Source organism: Oryctolagus cuniculus, chromosome 6 (assembly GCF_964237555.1).
Source record: "Oryctolagus cuniculus chromosome 6, mOryCun1.1, whole genome shotgun sequence".
Taxonomy (NCBI): domain Eukaryota; kingdom Metazoa; phylum Chordata; class Mammalia; order Lagomorpha; family Leporidae; genus Oryctolagus; species Oryctolagus cuniculus.
In genome coordinates, this window is record NC_091437.1 from 56,689,662 (window position 1) to 56,710,006 (window position 20,345).

General features: G+C 42.8%; 1 protein-coding gene across 3 annotated transcripts in view; it reads left to right on the forward strand.

Annotated features, from left to right (window-relative positions):
- DOCK2 (dedicator of cytokinesis 2) overlaps positions 1-20,345 on the forward strand; it is a 464,436-nt gene that overhangs the window by 157,375 nt on the left and 286,716 nt on the right. For all 3 annotated transcript variants that reach the window (XM_051843586.2, XM_017341248.3, XM_070076408.1), the window contains exon 25: positions 571-677. In XM_051843586.2, coding sequence (XP_051699546.1) covers positions 571-677 — 107 coding nt within the window. The remainder of the gene's footprint in view (positions 1-570; positions 678-20,345) is intronic.

Below are 20,345 nucleotides of genomic sequence, written 5' to 3' on the forward strand. Positions count from 1 at the left end.
TCTCCTTCTTCATGTCCCAGACTGATTTTATTCTCACAACTTTCTCATGCTTTTTTAAAATCAAGGACTTTTTTTGATCTGAAGATTTACCATAACATAGTACCAGGCATGGAACATTTGCAAATAAAATGGCATGGCAATAAAGTCAGAATCCGGTTTTAAACTCTCTTGTATCTTTGACTCTCTATTTTCATAACCTTGGAAAATTAATTAACCTTTCTAAACCTTAGTATTCTCACCTATAAAATCGAGGTAAGTATTGTATCTAACACCTAGAGTTGGTTTAAATGGCACAGTGAATGTAAGATGCAAAGCATGCACCTGAAATATTCACGGTTATTGATGTTATTTTCACATCCCTTTGAATGCTATTAATATTCAACACCAGCAGTTTACCGAAGTCTCACTGTGTATCTCATGATCTGCCAGGATTGGAGGCCTAACGAGAGCAAGAACAATGTGGTTTCTGTCCCCAGAGAGCTTATAATCCAGGGATAGACTCTTAAGTGCCATGAGGTGGGGTACATTGATTTAAGTGGCTCCACAAGATTCTATTTTTTCTGCCCACAGCCAACTCCTCTATGAGTTCTACACCTGCATCCCTCCAGTGAAACTCCAGAAGCAGAAAGTACAGTCCATGAATGAGATTGTCCAGAGCAACCTGTTTAAAAAGCAAGGTGAGTGCCAGGCTTCCTTGGCAGGTAGGTGATGTCATGGACCCCACATGCTGGTTGGGGAGCTGGATAGGACAGACAACCTGTCCAGTTGTCCTCTAATAATTCCTCTGGTCTGCAAAAGGTCAGACAGTAGAAAGTAGCTGACAATGTAGGCTTCAGAATCTAAATTGATTTTAGGAATCTAAATTGATTTTAAGAATGCTATGGTTGCATTGAGAAAGTTTCATGCAAGTGGTGAGTTTGGAGCCATATGCCTTAAGTCATTGTGGTGTGAGGTTATTGTCTCCCTGTATGGTATGTTGTTGTTGTCCTTAAGCTGAGGGGAAGTGAAGTTTCTTTAGTTACAAAGAATGACTAATGGAGAAGTTCCCCAGATTTCAAGTGTGTCAGAATAAATGGGAGAGCTTATTAAAATGGGAAATAATCTGATTCTGATTCAGTAAGAATTAGATTTGCTTTTAGAAAAAATATACACTGTTTTGGAGTAGGTATGGCATTTACATGGTTCCAAATGCAAAGATATGGAAGGATGCCACATAAAAAGGGTGTCCCAGGCCCTATAGGTGCCATTTCCATTTTTCTCCAGAGTTAAGCAATGTTTCCATTACACGGAGAGACACACCACAGATGGACCATCAGATGGATGTATGCTATATGTTCTTCTGGCCTTTTGTTGTCACTCACATGGTAGCACATTATGTAATGGCTGTGTACTTGGCTTTTATTCACTTATGTATATTTTTGGAGCTTAGAAAATGACAATGAATTTGGGAAGCACTTCTTCTCACCCTAAACTGGTAACTATTAGGTGCTTTGACAACTATGCCTCTGTCAAGAGATTTGGGGTTCTCTGTTATTGAGGTGAGTGAACTAGATGCCTGTGGATACCCAGATATGCCCAGAGAGATTTAAGAGTTCATATTTATTCTCTCTGTCATCTTTTTTTTAAGATTTAAATTTTTAAAGAATTTTTTAAGATTTAAAGCAGAATTTCAGATCGAGAGAGACACAGAGATCTGTTGGTTCACTCCCCAAATGGTCGTAATGGCTGGAACTAAGCCGATCTGAAGCCAGTAGTCAGGAGCTTCCCCAGCGTCAACCACGAGGGTACAGGGGCCCAAGTGGTTGGGCCATCTTGCACTGCTTTCCCAGGCTATAGCAGAGAGCTGGATCAGAAAAGGAGCAAACCAACACCCATATGGGACACCAGTGCTGCAAACAGTGGTTAGCCTACTGTGCCACAGCGCCAGCCACCTTCTCTTTCAACCTAAGCAACACTGTGCATCGGGATCCAGCCCGATGAATTGTACATTTTGTTCCATGTAACTCGCTAGATCTGCCAGTATGGATCCTGCTGAACCGCGTCACTGCGCTGCCCATTCAGAAGCTCTGTATTCCTCCCCTCCCCTCTGTGAGGGGGAAATATGCCTTTGGGGGTGAACTCTATTTTCTGTGCCCTAAAGACCGACCCTTTCCAATTTTAAATTCTTCTGTCCACACTGATGTCAGTAATAAAATGAGAAGCAAACTGTGCCAGAAATAAGAGGTTCTAGAATTCAGAGGATCAGCCATCACTCAACTGGAATTTATTCAGGAGTGAAGCCTGAATATTTATGCAAATTGCCTGGTAATCACAGAAATATTCAGGAGCCACTTCACTGTGAAGATGTTTTTTTTTCTTTTTTTTTTCTAATGCCTGGTTAACATGGTGCATCCAAAATTGCTGTCTGAATCCTTTCCCTGGAGTTAAGGGTAGAAGATGGACATCATGGGGAAAAAAAGTGTCCTTCCTGTGATTTTAACATTCGTGTGTGTAATTTCCTGACCATTTAAACAGATGTGTGATAACATATTAATCCTATATGTGGGGCAGTGGATGTCTGAAGAAAGTTCCTGGAAATTGTATATATTTAAGACATTATGCATAGATTTCAAAATTTTTGCACCAAAATATACTTACATTTTAGTTCCCTTTTCTATGAACTTTTGGAGTACCTCTATGTGGCTTGTTTCTTCAAGGTGGTTTGTGTGAGGTCATGTGAGCCTCATCCTGGTAAGTCTCTGCATTCCTTGCATTACTCTGGCTTTTCAAGGTGAGACTTCCACATTTTTAAAGTTCCCCACCCTTGATCTAAAAAATGAAATGTGCCTGCCCCTTCCGGTACTGCCAGCCCCTTTCAGGATTTCAGGTGGTGTCGCAATAGGACAAATTGAGGCATGTCCTAGGGACATGACAAGGACAACAGTAGCTACATATGGCACTGCACAAACAGCAGGGAGGGGTCTGCCATCATTGTCAGGGGCCCGGCTGGGCATCGGGGCCAGATGGAGGAGCAAGGTCTCAGACTGTGTAGGAGCTGTCAGTTACAGCCCCATGGAATGGGGAGTAATTTTGTTGCTGAAGCCACATCTCCTGGGCTGGGAGGTTGCCCCTGAGGGTTAGCATAATCACAGGGCAGGCTGGACAGCTGCTGCTTCCCAGTCCTGCTGTGTGTCTGGGTTTCAGGTTCAGTAAAAACCCTCTGATTAATATTAACCAACAGAAGGTCAGGCCTGGTGTTTGCTGTACACAGTTACCAAAGAAATGGCAGAATTCTTTTCTTTAAATACATTTGGAGAGCGGAAGGAGCCAAATAAAATGTCTTTTGGGGATCTCTTTTCAACAGAATGCAAAGTAAAATCCGTCTACTGATCCCTGGCTCATAGGGGAGGCTGTATGCCCTTAGAGCATAAGGGGGACTCCTGAGCCTCTCTTCATTTGCTAAGTGAGCACAATTCTTAAACACTTCCTGGGTGTCCATTGCTTGTACTCTTTCTACCCCTACTAGAGTGAGCCTGATTCCTCTGGCCAGTTTGAGCTGCAGTGGGATTCCTCCTCTTCCCCTGCCTCGAAAGCATCCTGTGCCTCAGAGACATGATCTACCTTGAACTTGCACTCAACCGACTGCCAGATGTGCAGGTGCCCGGAGCAATGTTGGTGACATGATAGTGTACTCACAGCCTTGAACATCTGTGTTGGCACCAAGCAGAGGGGCCAGAAGGCTTTAAGCACTCTCTCTGAGCTTGGCAGCCTTCACTGTTGGCCTGTCTTCACAAGGACCCTACAGAGAAATGGAAAGGGTTTACTGGTTAAAGGCACTGGTGCTTGGATCACACTAAACTGAGTTGAATTCATGATTTAGCCCCTTATCAACAGTGTGTCCATGGGTAATTTGATCCTCACTAAGCTCATCTGTAAAATGGTCATGACACTAAGAGTGTGTCTTAGAAAACTGTTTGGTGAGCTAATGAGATGCTTGATGGTTTGGAAGTACTCAGTGCAATGTGAGGCTTAGTGTCATACTAAGCAGTAACCGATTCTTGGAGTTGGGGTTATCTTTCCTGTTGTTCTCTGCAGTTTCCCAACCACTATCCCTGGCCTGTAGATTCTTTGTGTTTGACCATTGTACATAACCCCAAGCCAAGCTTCCTTCTTTGACTTCCCTAGAGTATTTTTGAGAAGGGCCCATGTTATGTTTGCCTAAAATGGTGTAGGTCAGGGAGAGAGGCTGGTGGCATTTTAGTACACTGTCTTGTCACAGGCCACACTGTAGCTATTCCAGTCACCACTTATGCTCAGCTTCCTTTTCCAGGATTCCAGTTACCTGTGGTCCACTGTGATCTACAAATATTGAATGGAAAATCCCAGAAATAAGCAATTCATAAGTTTTAAATGATGTGCCATTCTGAGTATTATAATCAGAATCTCACACTGTCCTGCTGCATCCCATCTGGGACATGAATCATCCTTCTGTCCAGTGTCCCACACTGTGTGCCCTACCTGCCCGTTCATAGCTTGGTAGCCACTTTGTCTATCAAATCAACTGTTGCAATATTGTAGTGCTTGTGTTCAGATAACCCTTACTTAACTCAATAGTCTGAAAGCAAAAGAGCAATGTTGGCAATTCAGCTACACCCAAGAGAAGCTGCCAGTCTCTGAATGTAAAACATTCTCAATTTAAGGATACGTATGATAAGTATCTCAAGAGAAAACCATTCATATAACTCTTATTATAGCATATTGTTATAACTGTCATATCTTATTAGTTGTTGTTAACTGTGTCTAACCTAGAAATTACACTTTATCATAAGTGTGTAAGAATGTATAGGAAAAACATACTATATAGAAGGTTCAGTGTTATCTGTGGTTTCAGCATCGAAGCCCCCGTAGATTTGGAAGCCTGGTAGCCATCCTCTCTGATGACTTGCTCCCTGAGCTCTTCGAAGACATACACATATTGTTTTTGTGGGGTTGTTGTTGTTATTTTTCTTGGTGTTTTTCATGTAGACAATTAGCTTATATTAGCCTTCACACTGACTTGACCTGTGGTCTTCCCTAAGTTACTTAATCTCTCAAGTCTGAATTCTCTCATCTGGGGAATGGAAATAGATACAGAGTAGATCTCACTGGGTTGCTGAGCGTACCCAGTGGTATGACGTGGCTTCGTAGCCTGGAGTGAGAGGGAGTGAGGAGTCACGTCTTGCCCCACGAGAATGACTTCGGGGCTTCTCGAGAGGAGAACTGAGCAATCTCTAAGGACTAATTTGCTGTCTTCTCCAACACAAACTCATACTTGCCTGGGGTGGTGGTGGGAGACAGGATGAATAGACGGGCCCTGAGAAAGCTCTGAGGGGAGTCTGAGAACACCAAAGCGTCTGAGCCTTCGCAGCACATTTGTCCCTAGGAGAACCTAATCTGAGTCATGTGTCTTTTTAGTCTGATGCTAATCAGATGTACCATCTGGTTCCCTGTAAACTGCTGTAGGATCCACATTGCTCGCTTTTCTCTTTAGCTCCCAAAACAAACACACACACACACACATACACAGAGAGAGAGAGAGAGAGAGAGATGGAGATTTGGAATCTCATCCAATATTTATTTGCAGCCAGTGGGCTGTTTTTAATTGGAAACTTTCTTGAGAAGGTGTTCTTGAACCACAAAGCATCCAGTTTCTTTTTCCCCAGCTCCCCCCACCCCGTCCATCCCCTGCTTCTTATCTGCTGTCCACACAGCCTGGAGCTGGTGGTCCGCAATTCACAATTGATAGTGTGCTGAGCAGCTATTAGGGGATGGGGCCGCAGATAATGGCCTCAACCACATAAGGACTCTGTCTTTTCTAATCCTTACACCACTGCAGCATCGAATGGAATTGGAGGAAAGCCCCTGATAGCAGCTGTTAACTCTGCTTGGTGAACTCATGTCACAGGTTCAGACATGCACCACTAGAATCAGTGACCTCTGATTCAGGACACCCTTGTTTCTGTGTCCCTCTGAACAAGTAACCCCTCTGAGCTTCATTTCTTTAGCTGCAAAAATGTCGTAATTTACATAAAACAACTAGCACAGTGCCCGAGGCACAGTAACTGCTTACTAAATGGCATCTGTTGTAACATTAATAACCACAAGAATAATAATGGTGTCACAGCATCTTAAAGGGTGTGGCTTACGTTTATTACATGCCAGCTGCGTATCAGGCATAATAGGAGTGACGCGTATTACATCTTTACAACAATCCAGCGATGTCAATGTTACTATCCCCATCTTATAAGTGGAGAAACTGAGGCCTAGAAGGTTAAGTAATTTTCCTTCCAATGAGACCGAAGATTGCACAGTGTCCTTGTTACAGTATTGCTGTGTTGATCTAGATGATGCTGGAAGCAATGTAAAAGGTTCTTTCTCTCTTGGGTGAAGTCTCATGAAGGTTATGTTGTTCCGTCCCTCCTGAAGTTGTGCTGGTGCTTGTGGCCTCCATGCAGCCAGGGAGGGAGGAGGGGGAGAGTCACGGCTGCTCTTGACTGCCTCATTCTGGGGTTGACAGCTGCCGATGACACCCACAGTCCATTGACTAGCACCTGTCACATGTGTCCAACTCAACTTGGAGGGGATCTGGTAAGGGTAAGGACACAGAGTGTTTGCTGAGCTCTATGTCTGCCACTCAAAAGGCAGTAAGTATTAAAGCTGGGTTCTGAATACAAGGCATTCAAATAGCAGACCCCCCCCCCCCCACCATGGTTTATTCTCATAATGAGTACAAAGGAACAGATAGAGTATATTTTGTTGTTGGAAATGTTTCCTTCTCTGTGGTTGAAAAAGCAACACACCATTCCCACTGAGAGGATCTGTTTTCTTCTATCTCCTCCTGTCTACCCCTTCCTAGTTCCAAATGCCCTGTACCAAAGGTGTTCCGGAGACCTTTGGCTAGAGGGTGAGGAGACTTGTACAACCAGTGGTTGCCTTGTTGGCTGTGACTCCTGAGAGCACAGCCCCCTTGCAGCAAGTCCCCAGCACTTGAGATGTTCCGCCCAGGCCACTGAGCTTGTCCTGAATAAGAGGCAGCAAGGCGAGTTTAACTTCTTCCGCTTGCACGTGCTATAGACTCAGGTTGGCCTCTCATCTCTCTTTGCTCTTTACAGACGCTGGCACAATTCTGTTCTGTGCAGATTCTGCCTTGAATTCCTTCCACTCCTTCCCATGCCCTCCCCTCAACCCCCAGGAAATTCCTACTCTAAAACACCCAAACCAAACATCATATGCACAAGTTCTCCCTAATATCTCAGGTGTTTTGGCTCAGTCCTGTTCAGCATTTGCCAGGTCCTTATGCAGGGTGGTCCCCAGGGACCACATTTATTTTTTAATCTAAGCTTCTTTGAGATTCTCCACTTTGTACTGTGGCAACGTAAACATTTCAGTTAACGATGTTTTAACTAGTTTTTGTGATTCAAAACAGACCTCTTCCTCCCTCCCCAGTGGCATCTGGGATTGTGATCCCAGGGCTCAACTGGGAAAGCAAAGAAAGAATCTGACTCGGAAGATCTGGGGAGGAGGCCGGGGACCTGCAGGTGCCCCTGGCTCCTGTTCGGTGTGATACACAGCTCCAGGAGCCAGAGACAGGGAAAGAAAGCAGTGTAGACAGAGAAGGGTTTCCCACAATGCATCACGTGAACGTAGGTCAAGATACTCAACCTTTTGTTCTGGTATCCCTCTCCTTGTGGGACTGTCTTTGCTGATGGCGTGAGCTCTTTAAGGATAAGGCATGTGCTTTCTTTCTTCATGTGCCCTGTCCCTTTATGATCTCAATGATGCCAGCCCTCAGAGGCTGGTCAGTGGACCTTGGAAGTAAAATATAACATTATTTAATGGCCAATGTCCCTTCAGAAAAAGGGAGCGCAGTCATGGTCCTTCGAAGAGTCATGGTCCTTGATTTATGTTTGTCTCCTCACTGGTTTGCACAAGGTCTGGGTTGTGTGTTTATACATTCTCTTAGTTGGTTTTAATAATGAATTGAGCATCCATGCTCCCAAAACAAAAAAGTAGGAGGTTAACAATTTGCTTTCATGGAATCATCTGAGTCTGCCTGTCCCCATCTGCCTGTCCCCCTTGTTTCAATTTTTTGTTAATCATCCCATTCTTTTCATGCATTTTTATTGCTTCTCCGTATTTTTCTAGTGTTTCAGTTAACTTTATAGAAAGGGTGAAAAAGCAGTGTTAATTTGAAGGGTCTTACTTTTCTCATGTACTAACCTTTCTCATTATAGTAACTTTCATCTCTGTTGCATACAGGTTGCTGGAGTTCATTGTTTTGATGACCATAGAAAATTTCATTGTGTGTATAAACCTTAGTTTATTTGTTCATGTTTTCAATTTTAAGCATTTTGTAGTTTTAGGGTTTTTTTTTTTTTCCTTGATAAGCATTGCTGAGAATATTCTTGAATATGTCTCCTGTAAATGCTCAAGAGTCTCCTTGGGGTAGGCATTTGGTGCTGTGCTTAAGCTGTTGCTTGGGGCAGCCACATCCTATATCAGAGTGCCTGGTTTGAGTTAGAATTCCTCCACTTCTGATCCAGCTTCCTGCTAGTGTGCAGTCTGGGAGGCAGCAGGTGATAGCCCATGTAACTGCATCCCTGCCACCCAAGTGGGAAAACTGGATAGAGTTCTGGGTTCTTGGCTTCAGCCTGGCCCAGCCCTGGCTGTTGTAGGCATTTGGGAAGCGAAATAGCAGATGGAGGATCTTTCTCTGTCTCTTGATTTCTCTACCTTTCTAATATAAAAAGTAAATAAATAAAAATTAGAAAAAAAGAGTCTCCTTTAGGGGTATAATTATTAGTGGATCTACTTGGTCACAGGGGCTAGCTTTAGGAGGCAGCGCTTAACTGTTTTCCAGGGATGGTTGACCCAATTTACACTCCTATCAGCAGAGCTTCAGTGGTCCTGTGGATCCTCATTGTTTTCAGCACTGGGTATTGTCTCACTTCTTAATTTATATTAGTAAAATGTGTTTAAAAGATGTAGTTGGGCCCGGCACCATGGCTCACTTGGTTAATTCTCCACCTGCGGTGCCGGCATCCCATATGGGCACCGGGTTCTAGTCCCGGTTGCTCCTCTTCCAGTCCAGCTCTCTGTTGTGGCCCAGGAGGGCAGTGGAGGATGGCCCAAGTGCTTGGGCCCTGCACCCACGTGGGAGACCAGGATGCACCCGCGTGGGAGACCAGGAGGAAGTATCTGGCTCCTGGCTTTGGATCGGGACAACACGCCGGCTGTAGCGGTCATTTTGGGAGTGAACCAACGGAAGGAAGACCTTTCTCTCTGTCTTTCTTTCTCTGTGTGTCTATAACTCTACCTGTCAAATAAATAAATTAAAAAAATCTTGGTCATCCATGATGCTGAAAAGCTTATGTTTCTTTGCCACATACATTTCACTTCTGTGATACGTCTATTCTAGTCTTTTGCCCCTTTTTCTAGTGACTTTTTAAATTCTCTTATTAGTTGGTGGGATTTTTTTTGTCTGTTTGGCTGTACATTTTCCCAAGCTTTGTCTATTGGGCAGCATCTCCTTTTTCCTTGCTAGAACCATTTTGTACTTCCCGAACATTGCCCTTCCCTGGAGGTGGAAGACAGGATTGCTAAATTTAGATGCAAACCCTGGTGGTGGTTGTGCAGGTCCTCTGTGCTATGTCTTATTGAAGGCTAAAGGGTCAGAAGGGTCAGGCAAAAGGGGTAGACTCTGCTCTCTGAGTCAAACCCCAGATGAGGCTCTGGTGTGATGCTAGCATCTGGGGACACAACAATTACTTTCTGTAGGCTTGAACCCACTCAATATGAAAGAAATAGTTTTTTCTTATGGCAAGAAATTGCCTTGAGCCCGTAGAACACCTCCTTGTAGTTTCTTTGTATCTTTAACAAAAGGAGCACTGAATTTGGATTGAGGACACCAGCACCACAGCAGTCACATCTGCGGTAGCCTCAGCAGCTGGTGTTTGTCGAGTGCTTGTTATACAGCACGATAGGCTGTGTGCTGCCTGCTTGTAAGCATTGTGTCACTTGGTGCACAGTGTGTGACTGGACAAATCTCTCGACCTCTGCAGAACAACTACTTATGAAGAGTTGGGCAGTATTTTCCAGAACTCCACCAACAATGGAAATCTACTATTTTAAACATCATCCTCTGATTTATAATATTTCTGAATCATTTTCATGGGACACTGTTTCACGCCTGAAAAAAGCCCTCACTTTCCAATCTGTTGCTGTTAACACTTCTAAATGTCCTGCCTGAGCTGGGAGCAAGGTATGAGGTCATTTTATAGAAGGGTAAAGGAATGGAGGGAAATTGCATGGTGCCCTCAAGGTCACATAGCTGATCATTAGCAAGGCCAGGCTCACTTCCCTGGAGAAGTTAAAAGGATTTACATCGCAGGAGCCAATTTCATTTCTTCAAGAAGGTGTCATTAAGTTTTCAAGACTTCGCTTTCTTCTCATCAGAGCATTTAGAAGTATCCAAATCTTCAAATAGGGAGTCTAGTTTGCCCACGTCCAGTGCAGCGTTAAAGAGCCACACAGAGCTCCACAATGTGCGTTCCACACTCTGCAGATCTGAGAAGGGCTCCCTTAACACCCACTCTTCCCTCTTCTGTGTTGCTGACTGCAGACTTCATTCTCAGAAAGAAACCTTCACATCCCGAATCAGAGAAGGCAGTGATTTAATAAGCTGCAGAACAAATCCAAGAGACATTTAAAGTATCTTTTCGATAAGGAACTGGCATACAAAGAAAATTCCTCTTGAACTTCAAGAAACACTTTGAGTAACATTTAATGGCATTATGAAGAACAACTTAATTAGGGGAGAAACAAATTCTCAGATCAGTATCTTAATGCAATCCAAATCAAGTCTTCTATAAATATACATGTATATATACATATGTGTGTAGTGCATGTATATATAAAAGCTTTATATATATGTATATATATACGCACACATACACGTAGTGTTTCATTAAAGCTGGCAGAGAGCACAGTTGGGCAGTTCTCATACTTTTCAGTACATCATCCATAGGATTCTTTCCAAGTTCTGGAATGATTCTTTGTATATGTGGAATCACAAACAATGAGGGTATTTGTATAAATCTTTATAAGGTTATGTGGATACTCCAGCAATTTTTTTTTTTTTTTTTTTTTTTTTTTTTTGCTGTGAAGTGACAGTCATGAGTGGTTTGAATTGTAGCAAGGCAGGTTTTAGGATGTTCTAGGAGTTTTAAGTTGATCCATTTAAGTTTGATTTTGCTGTTTTTTCTTCCCTAATATCCTCTAAGAATAGAAGGAAGTTTCCTTAAGACCACGATACAGTTGAACTGTAAACCAATATTTATTGAAAAGCTAAAAATGTAGCTGCATGAAACTGTGGGGGATATGAAAGCAATGCCATAATAAATAATTTTATGACCACCATTTGTTTAACCATAATTTTGTGCCTGTGTTCAGCACTTCACACATTATCTCATTTAATTTTCATGGCATTCCTGTGAAGCATAGCTGTTACTAGCTCCATGTTACAAGTGAGGAAACTTGGGGTTAGGAAGCTTTAGAAACTTGCGAAGGCTGGGAAAGCAGTAGAAGATGGCCCAAGTCCTTGGGCCACTGCACCCACGGGGGAGATTCCTGGCTCCTGACTTTTGATCGACTCAGCTCCGGCCGCTGTGGCCATCTGGGGAGTGAACCAGCAAATGGTTCTCTCTGCCTCTACCTCCCTCTGTAACCATATCTGGCAAATAAATAAAATAAATAAATTTTAAGAAAAGAAAGAACCTTGCCAAGGGTCACATACCAAGTAGCATACATTCCATTTTTGGTCTGTCGCTTTCCCAGTGCACTCCCTGTCTGCTGGCTATCTGGCGTCTGAAACAAATTTTCTGCCTCCTGGAAGCTCACAGTGGGAGGGAAAAGATTTACCCCAAGATCCTGCACTGAGCCTGCATAGGTGAGGCAGGCAACGGAAGAGAGTGAGCCAGCAAGTCCAGGGCAGCCTTACCAAATAGATATTTCTGATATCACCCTCAACAGTATTTTAAAAATGTACTTTCCTACATGTCTAATAGGTAGCTGCTGTATTCTGTATGCAGAACAGGAAGACAGGAGCTGGTAGGCTCCAAGTACACAAATGGAAAGGCTGTTTGTGTAGTATGATCAGTTTAAATTATGTCTATGTGTTGAAATTTTTCACTGTACCCCATCAAAATGTACAAGTATTACATGGTAATCCAAAATTTAGAAAATCATTTCTAAAAACAAAAAAGGAATTGTGATTTAAATCATTCAGTAACCTCCCAGACTGCACATTAGCAGGAAGCTGGATCAGAAGTGGAGGAACTCTAACTCAGGTAAAATAGTACAGAGAAATATTTCTCTGCCTAAGTAAACAAGAGTGGAAATGATCAGTGGCCACTCAGCTCAGGGAGGGAAGATGGAAGGGCGTGGTGAGGACTGGGGATAAGCAGGACGACTGTGAGTCAGTACCAGCTGCTTGGTGTCGTGTCAATATACAGGCTCTGTATAGCCTAATCTTTGGTTTTGTTTTTAATGACATCCCCCAGATGGATTTTTATGTGAAAACTGCTGATTTATGTTTAAATAGTTATACAGGCTGACCAAAATCTACAAATGGATGCAACACAGCAGATTCTGGTGAAAATGTATTAATTATAGTTTTGATAAATATATAGGATTTAAAAAACTTATAATAAGTTAATTTTATAATATAAATTTATAAAATTATTTTGTTTAGAAATAACCCTCTAAGGATGACTGTTCCAGAATAGTGCTTTTGGAATGTTAGGCACAAGTGTATGTAGTAGACAGGTGTCGGCTGAGTATGACATAAACCCTCTCTGGACAGCATTCTATAGGGGATCTTGGCATGCCTGAGCCACTGACTCTGCCTCTCAAACCTCAGCAAAACTTGATGTATCCTTGCCTGGCACACGGCCTTGCTGTTGGGGTCCTCAGACCACACCAGAACTCTGCCAGACATGTTCCTGGGATGCTGGCAGGAGAGGCGGGGGCAGGGAGTGGCATTTCTTGTTCATGGAGATAAGTCTTATCCAAATATGGTGAGTTTATTGTAGAACATTTGGAAATTCATAAAAGTGCCTATTATGTCATGATTTACAGATAACCATGGCTTATTCTTCCTCTCTCTTGTATCATATATTTTATATAATTGGGGTACTGTTTTACCAGGTTTGCGATATGCTTTTTTCACTGAGAATTATTGAGAACACTTTCCCGTTCCATTTTTAAGGACTTCGTAGGACTCCGTTATATAGAGAGGCCTTAACTGATTTCAATATTTTCTTATTTATGGATATTCAGGTTCATTTCATTGTATGCTAGAAAAATTCATGGGAATTCACAGCCTTAATAGATTCTTGTCCTCGTTCTCATTATTTCTTTTCTGTTGGGCATGAATCTCACCCAGCTTTCCCAGTGGTTTGAATCCCCTTCTTCCTCCTCTTTACACACAAGCATACACACTCAGGGGATTTTGCCCCCTCCTGTGTGATAGTCTCAGCAGATCAGGTTGTCCCCAAGTAAGGAACCGGAGTGTTGTGCTGCCGTTTGAGAGGGCCATGTGTTTCCAACTCCACCATCGTCACCCTTGCTGGCCTGGGAGTAGGTCTGTGCATTGACATTCTGTGCAATACCAGGCCCTTCAGTGCAGCCGCACACAAGGGCCTTCATTAGCCCCAGGCAGCCAAAGTGTGTTTGCTGAGCGTGACACCATCCCAGCTGCAAAGATCACCCAAGTGGAACCAGACACCATTGCAAGGAGGGAAGCCCATTATCCAAATGCAAATGAGACTCTCATGATGACTTCAGCTAAAGAAGGCACACTCATTTGCGGAGAGATTCCCTATTTGTGATCTAGGCACAACACAAACCAGTTGTTCAGAGCAAGAACCTGCATCAAGTCTAGATTATGCTACTTTAACCAGGAAATTCCGATTCTTCATCTGTCAAATGGAGACAATATAGGAGAACATGCTTACTCTGTCAGTGGATTGTGAACATTAAGTGAGAACACTGCTGAGAGGTGAGGAGAGCTCTGGTACTTGGCAGGGGCTCACCAATGGGGTTTCATCATCGTCATCACTGTTGTCATCAGTGCCCGTATTACTAATATTCCTATTATTTGTAATCATCTGACAGTGTAGCAGCATGTGGAACTGGAAGTCAGGAGTTCTGACTTCTCAGTTCTGAAGTTTTCTTTGGATTCCATCCTGAACAGTGGATTCATTGCTCAGTCTCACTTTCCTCATCTCTCAGAGAAGAAGCTTGAATTAGGAGATAAGCAGGTCCCTTTCAACCTGAGGTTCATGAACCCATGCCAGCTGCAACCAGAGGGTTCAGGGTTGGAGCTGTCTGCAGCAGCACTCAGCACTTTGGCTGCAACAAGTCCTCCTCCATAGGAGGAGCCTGACTTCTTAGTTAATGGTTATTGGGTACTTACTTCCATGCTGCCGGTCCACTGTGCAGACAGTTTTGTATCATCTTCATGAGTCCTCACGGCTGCCCTGTCTTGCAGGGGCTGCTCTGCATTCCCTACTGTACTCTCTGACACATTCGGGTATTTAATGGCAAGCTCCTAACTTCATACAATACTGAATTACCTCTGTGTCCACAGCATCGAGGGTTGCCATGAGTAAAATATTTGTGCCTATAAACATTTGTCAGGCTGTAGGCAAGGCTTTTGAAGGACTGGAATGGCGAAGAAGCTGCACAATGGGCTTGTATTGCACTCTCCTGTATTTTACTGAATGCCCCCAAGCTGTAGGCACAAAAGTTAAGGAGATACCTGTCAGACTTTGGGGGCAGTTCCTGATAGCTCAGTTCTATTTAACTTTCTCTCTCTACGGAGCAGTGAGGCTGTTAAAAACTTGCTCTGCCCTACTTGCCTAATGGAGTTATTTTGAGTTGCATGGAGGATTGTGCATTATGTGTGTGTGTGCATTAAAGAATTTAGCGCACTGGCATATCAAATGTCAGAGCTGGAAGAAATGTTAGCAATCTGATGCCCAGAGATAGTCAAACTCAGCATCTCAGAGAACTCGGAAGAGGATTCACCCTTGTGTACACAACAAGTCCATTCCCTCCTGTTTCTACTAAGTAGATTATTTATTCGTCCATCCCTTATCCAACTATCTTTTTGTTCTTTATCATCTGTTTGCCTATCTGTGATCCATCTCTATCTCCTAACTACCTACCTACCGTCTCTATATTCCTATCTATATATTGTCTTTATCAACTATCATATATTAAATATATATGTTGATCCATGTATCTGTGTCTTAAGCAAAATATTCTAAGTCAAAAGAAGTATGTGGCATTTTCTTCCTGTGTCTGGTTTATTTCACTTAACATAATGAGAAAAATTGATCTAGCTCTGATGAGTAATGTTTATAGTAGAGGGGGCTGTTTTTTGGGTGGGGAGGTTGGATTATGTGATAACACTACTTTCTGTTCAATTTTTCTATGAACCTAAAACTATTCTAAATTACAAGTTAAAACCAAATGCAGTGAACACACACACACACACACACACACACGTTGATCTAGTTCAGTTGAGGTGGTGGGTATGGTTCAAATATATTCAGGTCGACTGCCCCAGTCCATTTTATAGAGGATGCAAGAAGAAAAAGTGCCTTCAAAGATTACGTGTCTCTTCTAAGGCTAGTTAGTAGAGGAGTTTGGACCAGAGATTCTAGGCCAATATTTTTGAGCATACACTTCATTGGGATTGTTTCTCTGTTCCTGGTTCAAGTAGTGTACTTTTGTGTACTGTGGAGGAGGTAGGGGCTTCATTTTCACTGCCTATACCTCTGGTGTGACAGTGGTTGGGAGACACCTGTACCATTGCTGCTTCTCAAGCATCACTATCCCAGCAGTGAAACAGTGTGAGCCATTGGTGGTGGTGGTGACAGAAGTAGGATATTTTCCAAGGACGACTGGAGAAATTCATGGAATGACGAGGTGGTGGGTCTGGTTCAGGTGGGTTCAGGCCCACTGCCCCAGCAGCTTCCAGCTATGTGGTTAACCACCTGTCTATCCATCTGTGTCTCTGAGTGGCTCTGTCTTCTACCTAACCCCCACGTTCTCGCCATAGAACCCCCTTTTAAAATCTGCCTTTATCCCATCCCTTCAGGAACTCCACCTTGTCCGTTTCCCTCGTCTTGGTCTGGAAAACTCGTGTCTGTTTCTGGCATCAGCTAGTCCACAGGCAGGTTCTTCTCTGCCCCTTCCTTCAGGTTCCGGGATGTGGGGTGGGTGTGGTGATTGACTATTGGCACGTAAGGACGAGCAGGAGTTGTAGGGGTTCATCTCATTCCACCTTCCTTCCCAGAGACAGCCCCAACCCTTTTTATTTCTGGGTCATCTGAAAAGTCAGGCATACCTTCCCAAGGTGAGCATTATTTTATTCTCAAACACAGCACAGACTAATCTCATTTGGGGTAGCATATTTCTCCCGCTAATGTGGCTTTGGCCTTAATCCTTTCGGGTTTACCAACCCTGCCATTATTGTGCTGAGAAGCATTTGATTCTTTCTCATCCTGCCTGAGCCCAGTTTGCCCTGAAAATCGTCACTCTCTCCTGCTTGTAAATGGTCCTGCTACACAGGCAGGACAGAGTCAGCTCTGATTATATTTTTTAAAGTTTAGGCCCTTGCCCCGTGAAGTATGTATGTGTGTGCGCTTATTGTGTTTTGGGTCATTCTGAAATACTTTCCCTTCATGAGATCTTTCTGGATCTCAGATAAGATTAAAGAATTTGGCACCCAATATAGCAACCTTGAGTCTCTTCCACTGGCAGTTGCTGTCTAGGTAGGGAATTCCTCCCTGTTCACATTTGGCTTATCATTAGCCAAGCAAATGCAATGAGATCTCACATCTCGGGTCTGAATTTCTCTCCCCCTTCTCAGGCCTCTCAGAGATTTTTCCTTGTACATGCTCAATACTGATTTATTGACTTTAGGTAGGTGAAGATTATGTGTTTTCTCTGTATGGGAATAATTGGCACTGAGTAGGTGCTTAATAAGTGTTTCAAGGACAGTAATGTCTGCTGGAGAAAGCGTGGTACTCAGAGTTGGAGGATTTCAATGCTGGTCCAGGAAAGATATTGCTGAGCTGTGTGACCTTGGACAATCCACTTAACCTCGTTGGGCTCTATTCATAAGGTGTGTGACCAGAGAGCTAGCTCTCTAAGACCCTGTCCATCTCTGCAAGGCGGTGATTCTGTGTTGCCAGGACAGCATAGGAAATGAGGCAGCAACCTCGAGGGTTATTCTAACAGCTTGAAAAGCATTTGTCTTCCTGAGCTTTGAGGGCACTGGTGTCAGCTCGACACAGAAGATACCGGAGGACTCCTTGTGCCCAGATGTGACTGGAGCAGCACATTGTCCACACAGACCACAGTGTGCTGTCAAGAGGTTTATTGGGACTGGGTCTGTGTTTCCAGTGTGAGGCCAGTGGGCAGCAGTCAGGACAGTACTGGCCCCCTCACAGGAGGATGTTTCTCTGCAGGCAGAAGTTTGTGTGATTCTTAAATAATTGCTTCTTGCCAGGCTCATCCCTGTTGATATCCCAGATTTGTCAGCACCTATCAGTGTGGAGGGGTGCTCTGTTGGGTTTGGTTTAGGGGGATTCTGGGCTCTGTCTCTGGTTACAGTGGCAGATTTTAAGATCAATTACAATCTCATATTGCATTCTCCTCTCTGGTTCCTGTGCTCAGAAATCAACCAGGTCCCAGTTACCTCTCAGGGACATTTGTGGCATTTCAGGGGCCTACAGCCAGTTACAAATCTTCATGGATGATGGGACTCGTTTGCATTGTGGCTCAACAGGAAAAGGAGAAAGGAACTCCCTGAGTGTGAGATGTTTAGTTCCCTTATCCTCGTGTCCCAGGGGATCTCAGTCACATCTGTCAACAGCAGACCCTGTGGTGTAGGAGATGAGAGGGAAAGATGGCTCTTCCTTGCTGTTGTTCCTTGGAAAGGGAGCCACCCTGGTAGCGAGGCTGCTTGTCACTCTTGGCTCCCCAGACCCAGATTTTGCCCTCTCTTGCCCACCTAAAGGATAACACTGGGCGACCCTCCCTAGTGTCTTTGTTTGCTTGGCTGATCCTGGGAAACAGGGGCCAGCTCAGAATGTACCGCCCTGGTTGCAAATCTCCAGGGCCTTACTTCTGGGCTTGAGGGTCAGAAATAAGACACAGAGTGGAGGAATATTTACTGCCTTGGAGAAATTCAGTTCCTTCAACCCTGTCAGGGCTCTGGTTCTCTGCTGTGTTCCAGTTTTGCCTTACCTGTTCTCACCTCTCTGGTAGCTCGGTGACATTGGGATGCTCACACCCCTATAACTAATCTGTGGTGTACCTCGACACCTGTATCTTCTTGTAGTGATTTATTTTTAAATTAATATAAAGAGAACATATTTCATGTAGTTCATAGCTAAAATCCCAAGAATATAATAATACTTTGACCACTCCCTCCCACCCTCCCCGTCCTTTTGTTTTTTAATCTTTGTAGTAACATATTTTTAATTTACTTTATATTCATAGGCTTAATGCTCTGCTAAATAAAGAATTAAACAAGTGAAAAGTAGAAAGACCCCTATTCAGGAGCAATATAGACAAGAGATATAAACAATAATACATCCCAAGATATCAATTTCACTCATACACATTAAATTTTTTATACTCTATATTAGCTACCACAAATAAGAGAAAAGATGATGTTTGTCTTTTTGGATCTGGCATATTTCACTAAATATAATGATCTCCAATTACATCCATTCTGTTGCTAAAGACAGGATTTCATTCTTTTTTATGGCTGAGTAATATTCCATCATATTAATATGCCACATTTTCTTCATTCAGTTCTCTGTTAATGGACAGCTGAATTGATTCCTTATCTTAGCTATAGTGAGTTGAACTGCTATAAACATAGGGGTACAGGTAACTCTTTCATATGCTGATTTAATTTCCTTTGAGCAAATTCCCAGCAGTGGGATGGCCTGGTCATATGGTAGATCTATTTTCAGATTTCTGAGGAATCTCCATACTGTCTTCCATAGTACTTGTACTAATTTATGTTCCTACCAACAGTGTTTTGGGTGCCTTTTTTTCCACATCCTTACCAGCATTTGTTATTTTCTTCATTTTTTGATGATAGCCATTCTGATTGTGGTTTTCATTTGCATTTCCCTAATGGTTAGTGATCATGAGCATTTTTTCATGTGTATGTTGCACATTTGCATTTCATCTTTTGAAAAATGTCTGTTCATGTCTTTGCTCGTTTCTTAACTAGTTTGTTTTGTTGTTGCTGACCTTCTTGAACACCTAAGTATTCTAGACATTGACCCATTATCTGATGCACAGTTGGCAAAGATGTTGCCTCTTCACTTTGTTGCGTATTTCCTTTGCAGTACAGAAGGTTTTTAGCTTAATGTAATCCCGTTGGTCTATTTTTGCTTTTATTACCTATGCTTCTGAGGTCTTATCCCAGAAGTCTTTGCTTATGCAAATGTCTTGCAGTGTTTCCTCAATGTTGTCCTCTAGTAGTCTGATGGTTTCAGGCCTTGGGTGTAGATCCTTGATCCATGGTGAGTTGTTTTTTTGCTTAAGGTGTGGTGGGAGTCTTGTTTCATATTTCTGCATACAGATATTCAGTTTTCCCAACACCATTTGGTGAAGAGAATGTTCTATCCCCAGGGAGTGATTTTAGTTGATTTATCAAAAATTAGTTGGTTGTAGATGTGTAGATTAATTTCTTGGGTTTCTAGTCTGTTTTTGTGCCACCACCAGGCTGTTTTGATTATAAAAGCCCTGTATTATAGCTTAAAGAGAATTATACTTTAACTGCCTCCCTGACATGGCAAATTCTATATAGGATGGATTAAGTCACCTTTTTAACTGAAGAGAGGCAATGTTGAGAATAGCTTTTCCAATTCAATAAATAATTATTAATCCTCTCATATAATCAAAGCATTGAGTAGCTTTTTAGACAATACAAAGATGGCAAAAATATTATGTCCTAAATGAGCTTACTTTGATTTGCAGAATGAAGCACTCTTTATTAAAATGCAAGATGAATTTTCTATGGGTATATAAGAAGGTACTCCAAAAATTAATGAAAAGTGAAGTCAAAAGAGAAGGTTATTTTGGTGTAAAAAAGTTTGAAGTCCTTGCATAGTTTTTTTTTTGTAATCACATTTTCCATGAACATTTAAAAAACTTCCATGAATTTTTTTGAAGATCTCACATATAAGCGAAATGTGGTGGGACTTCAGAGGAGAGAGGTAGATGAT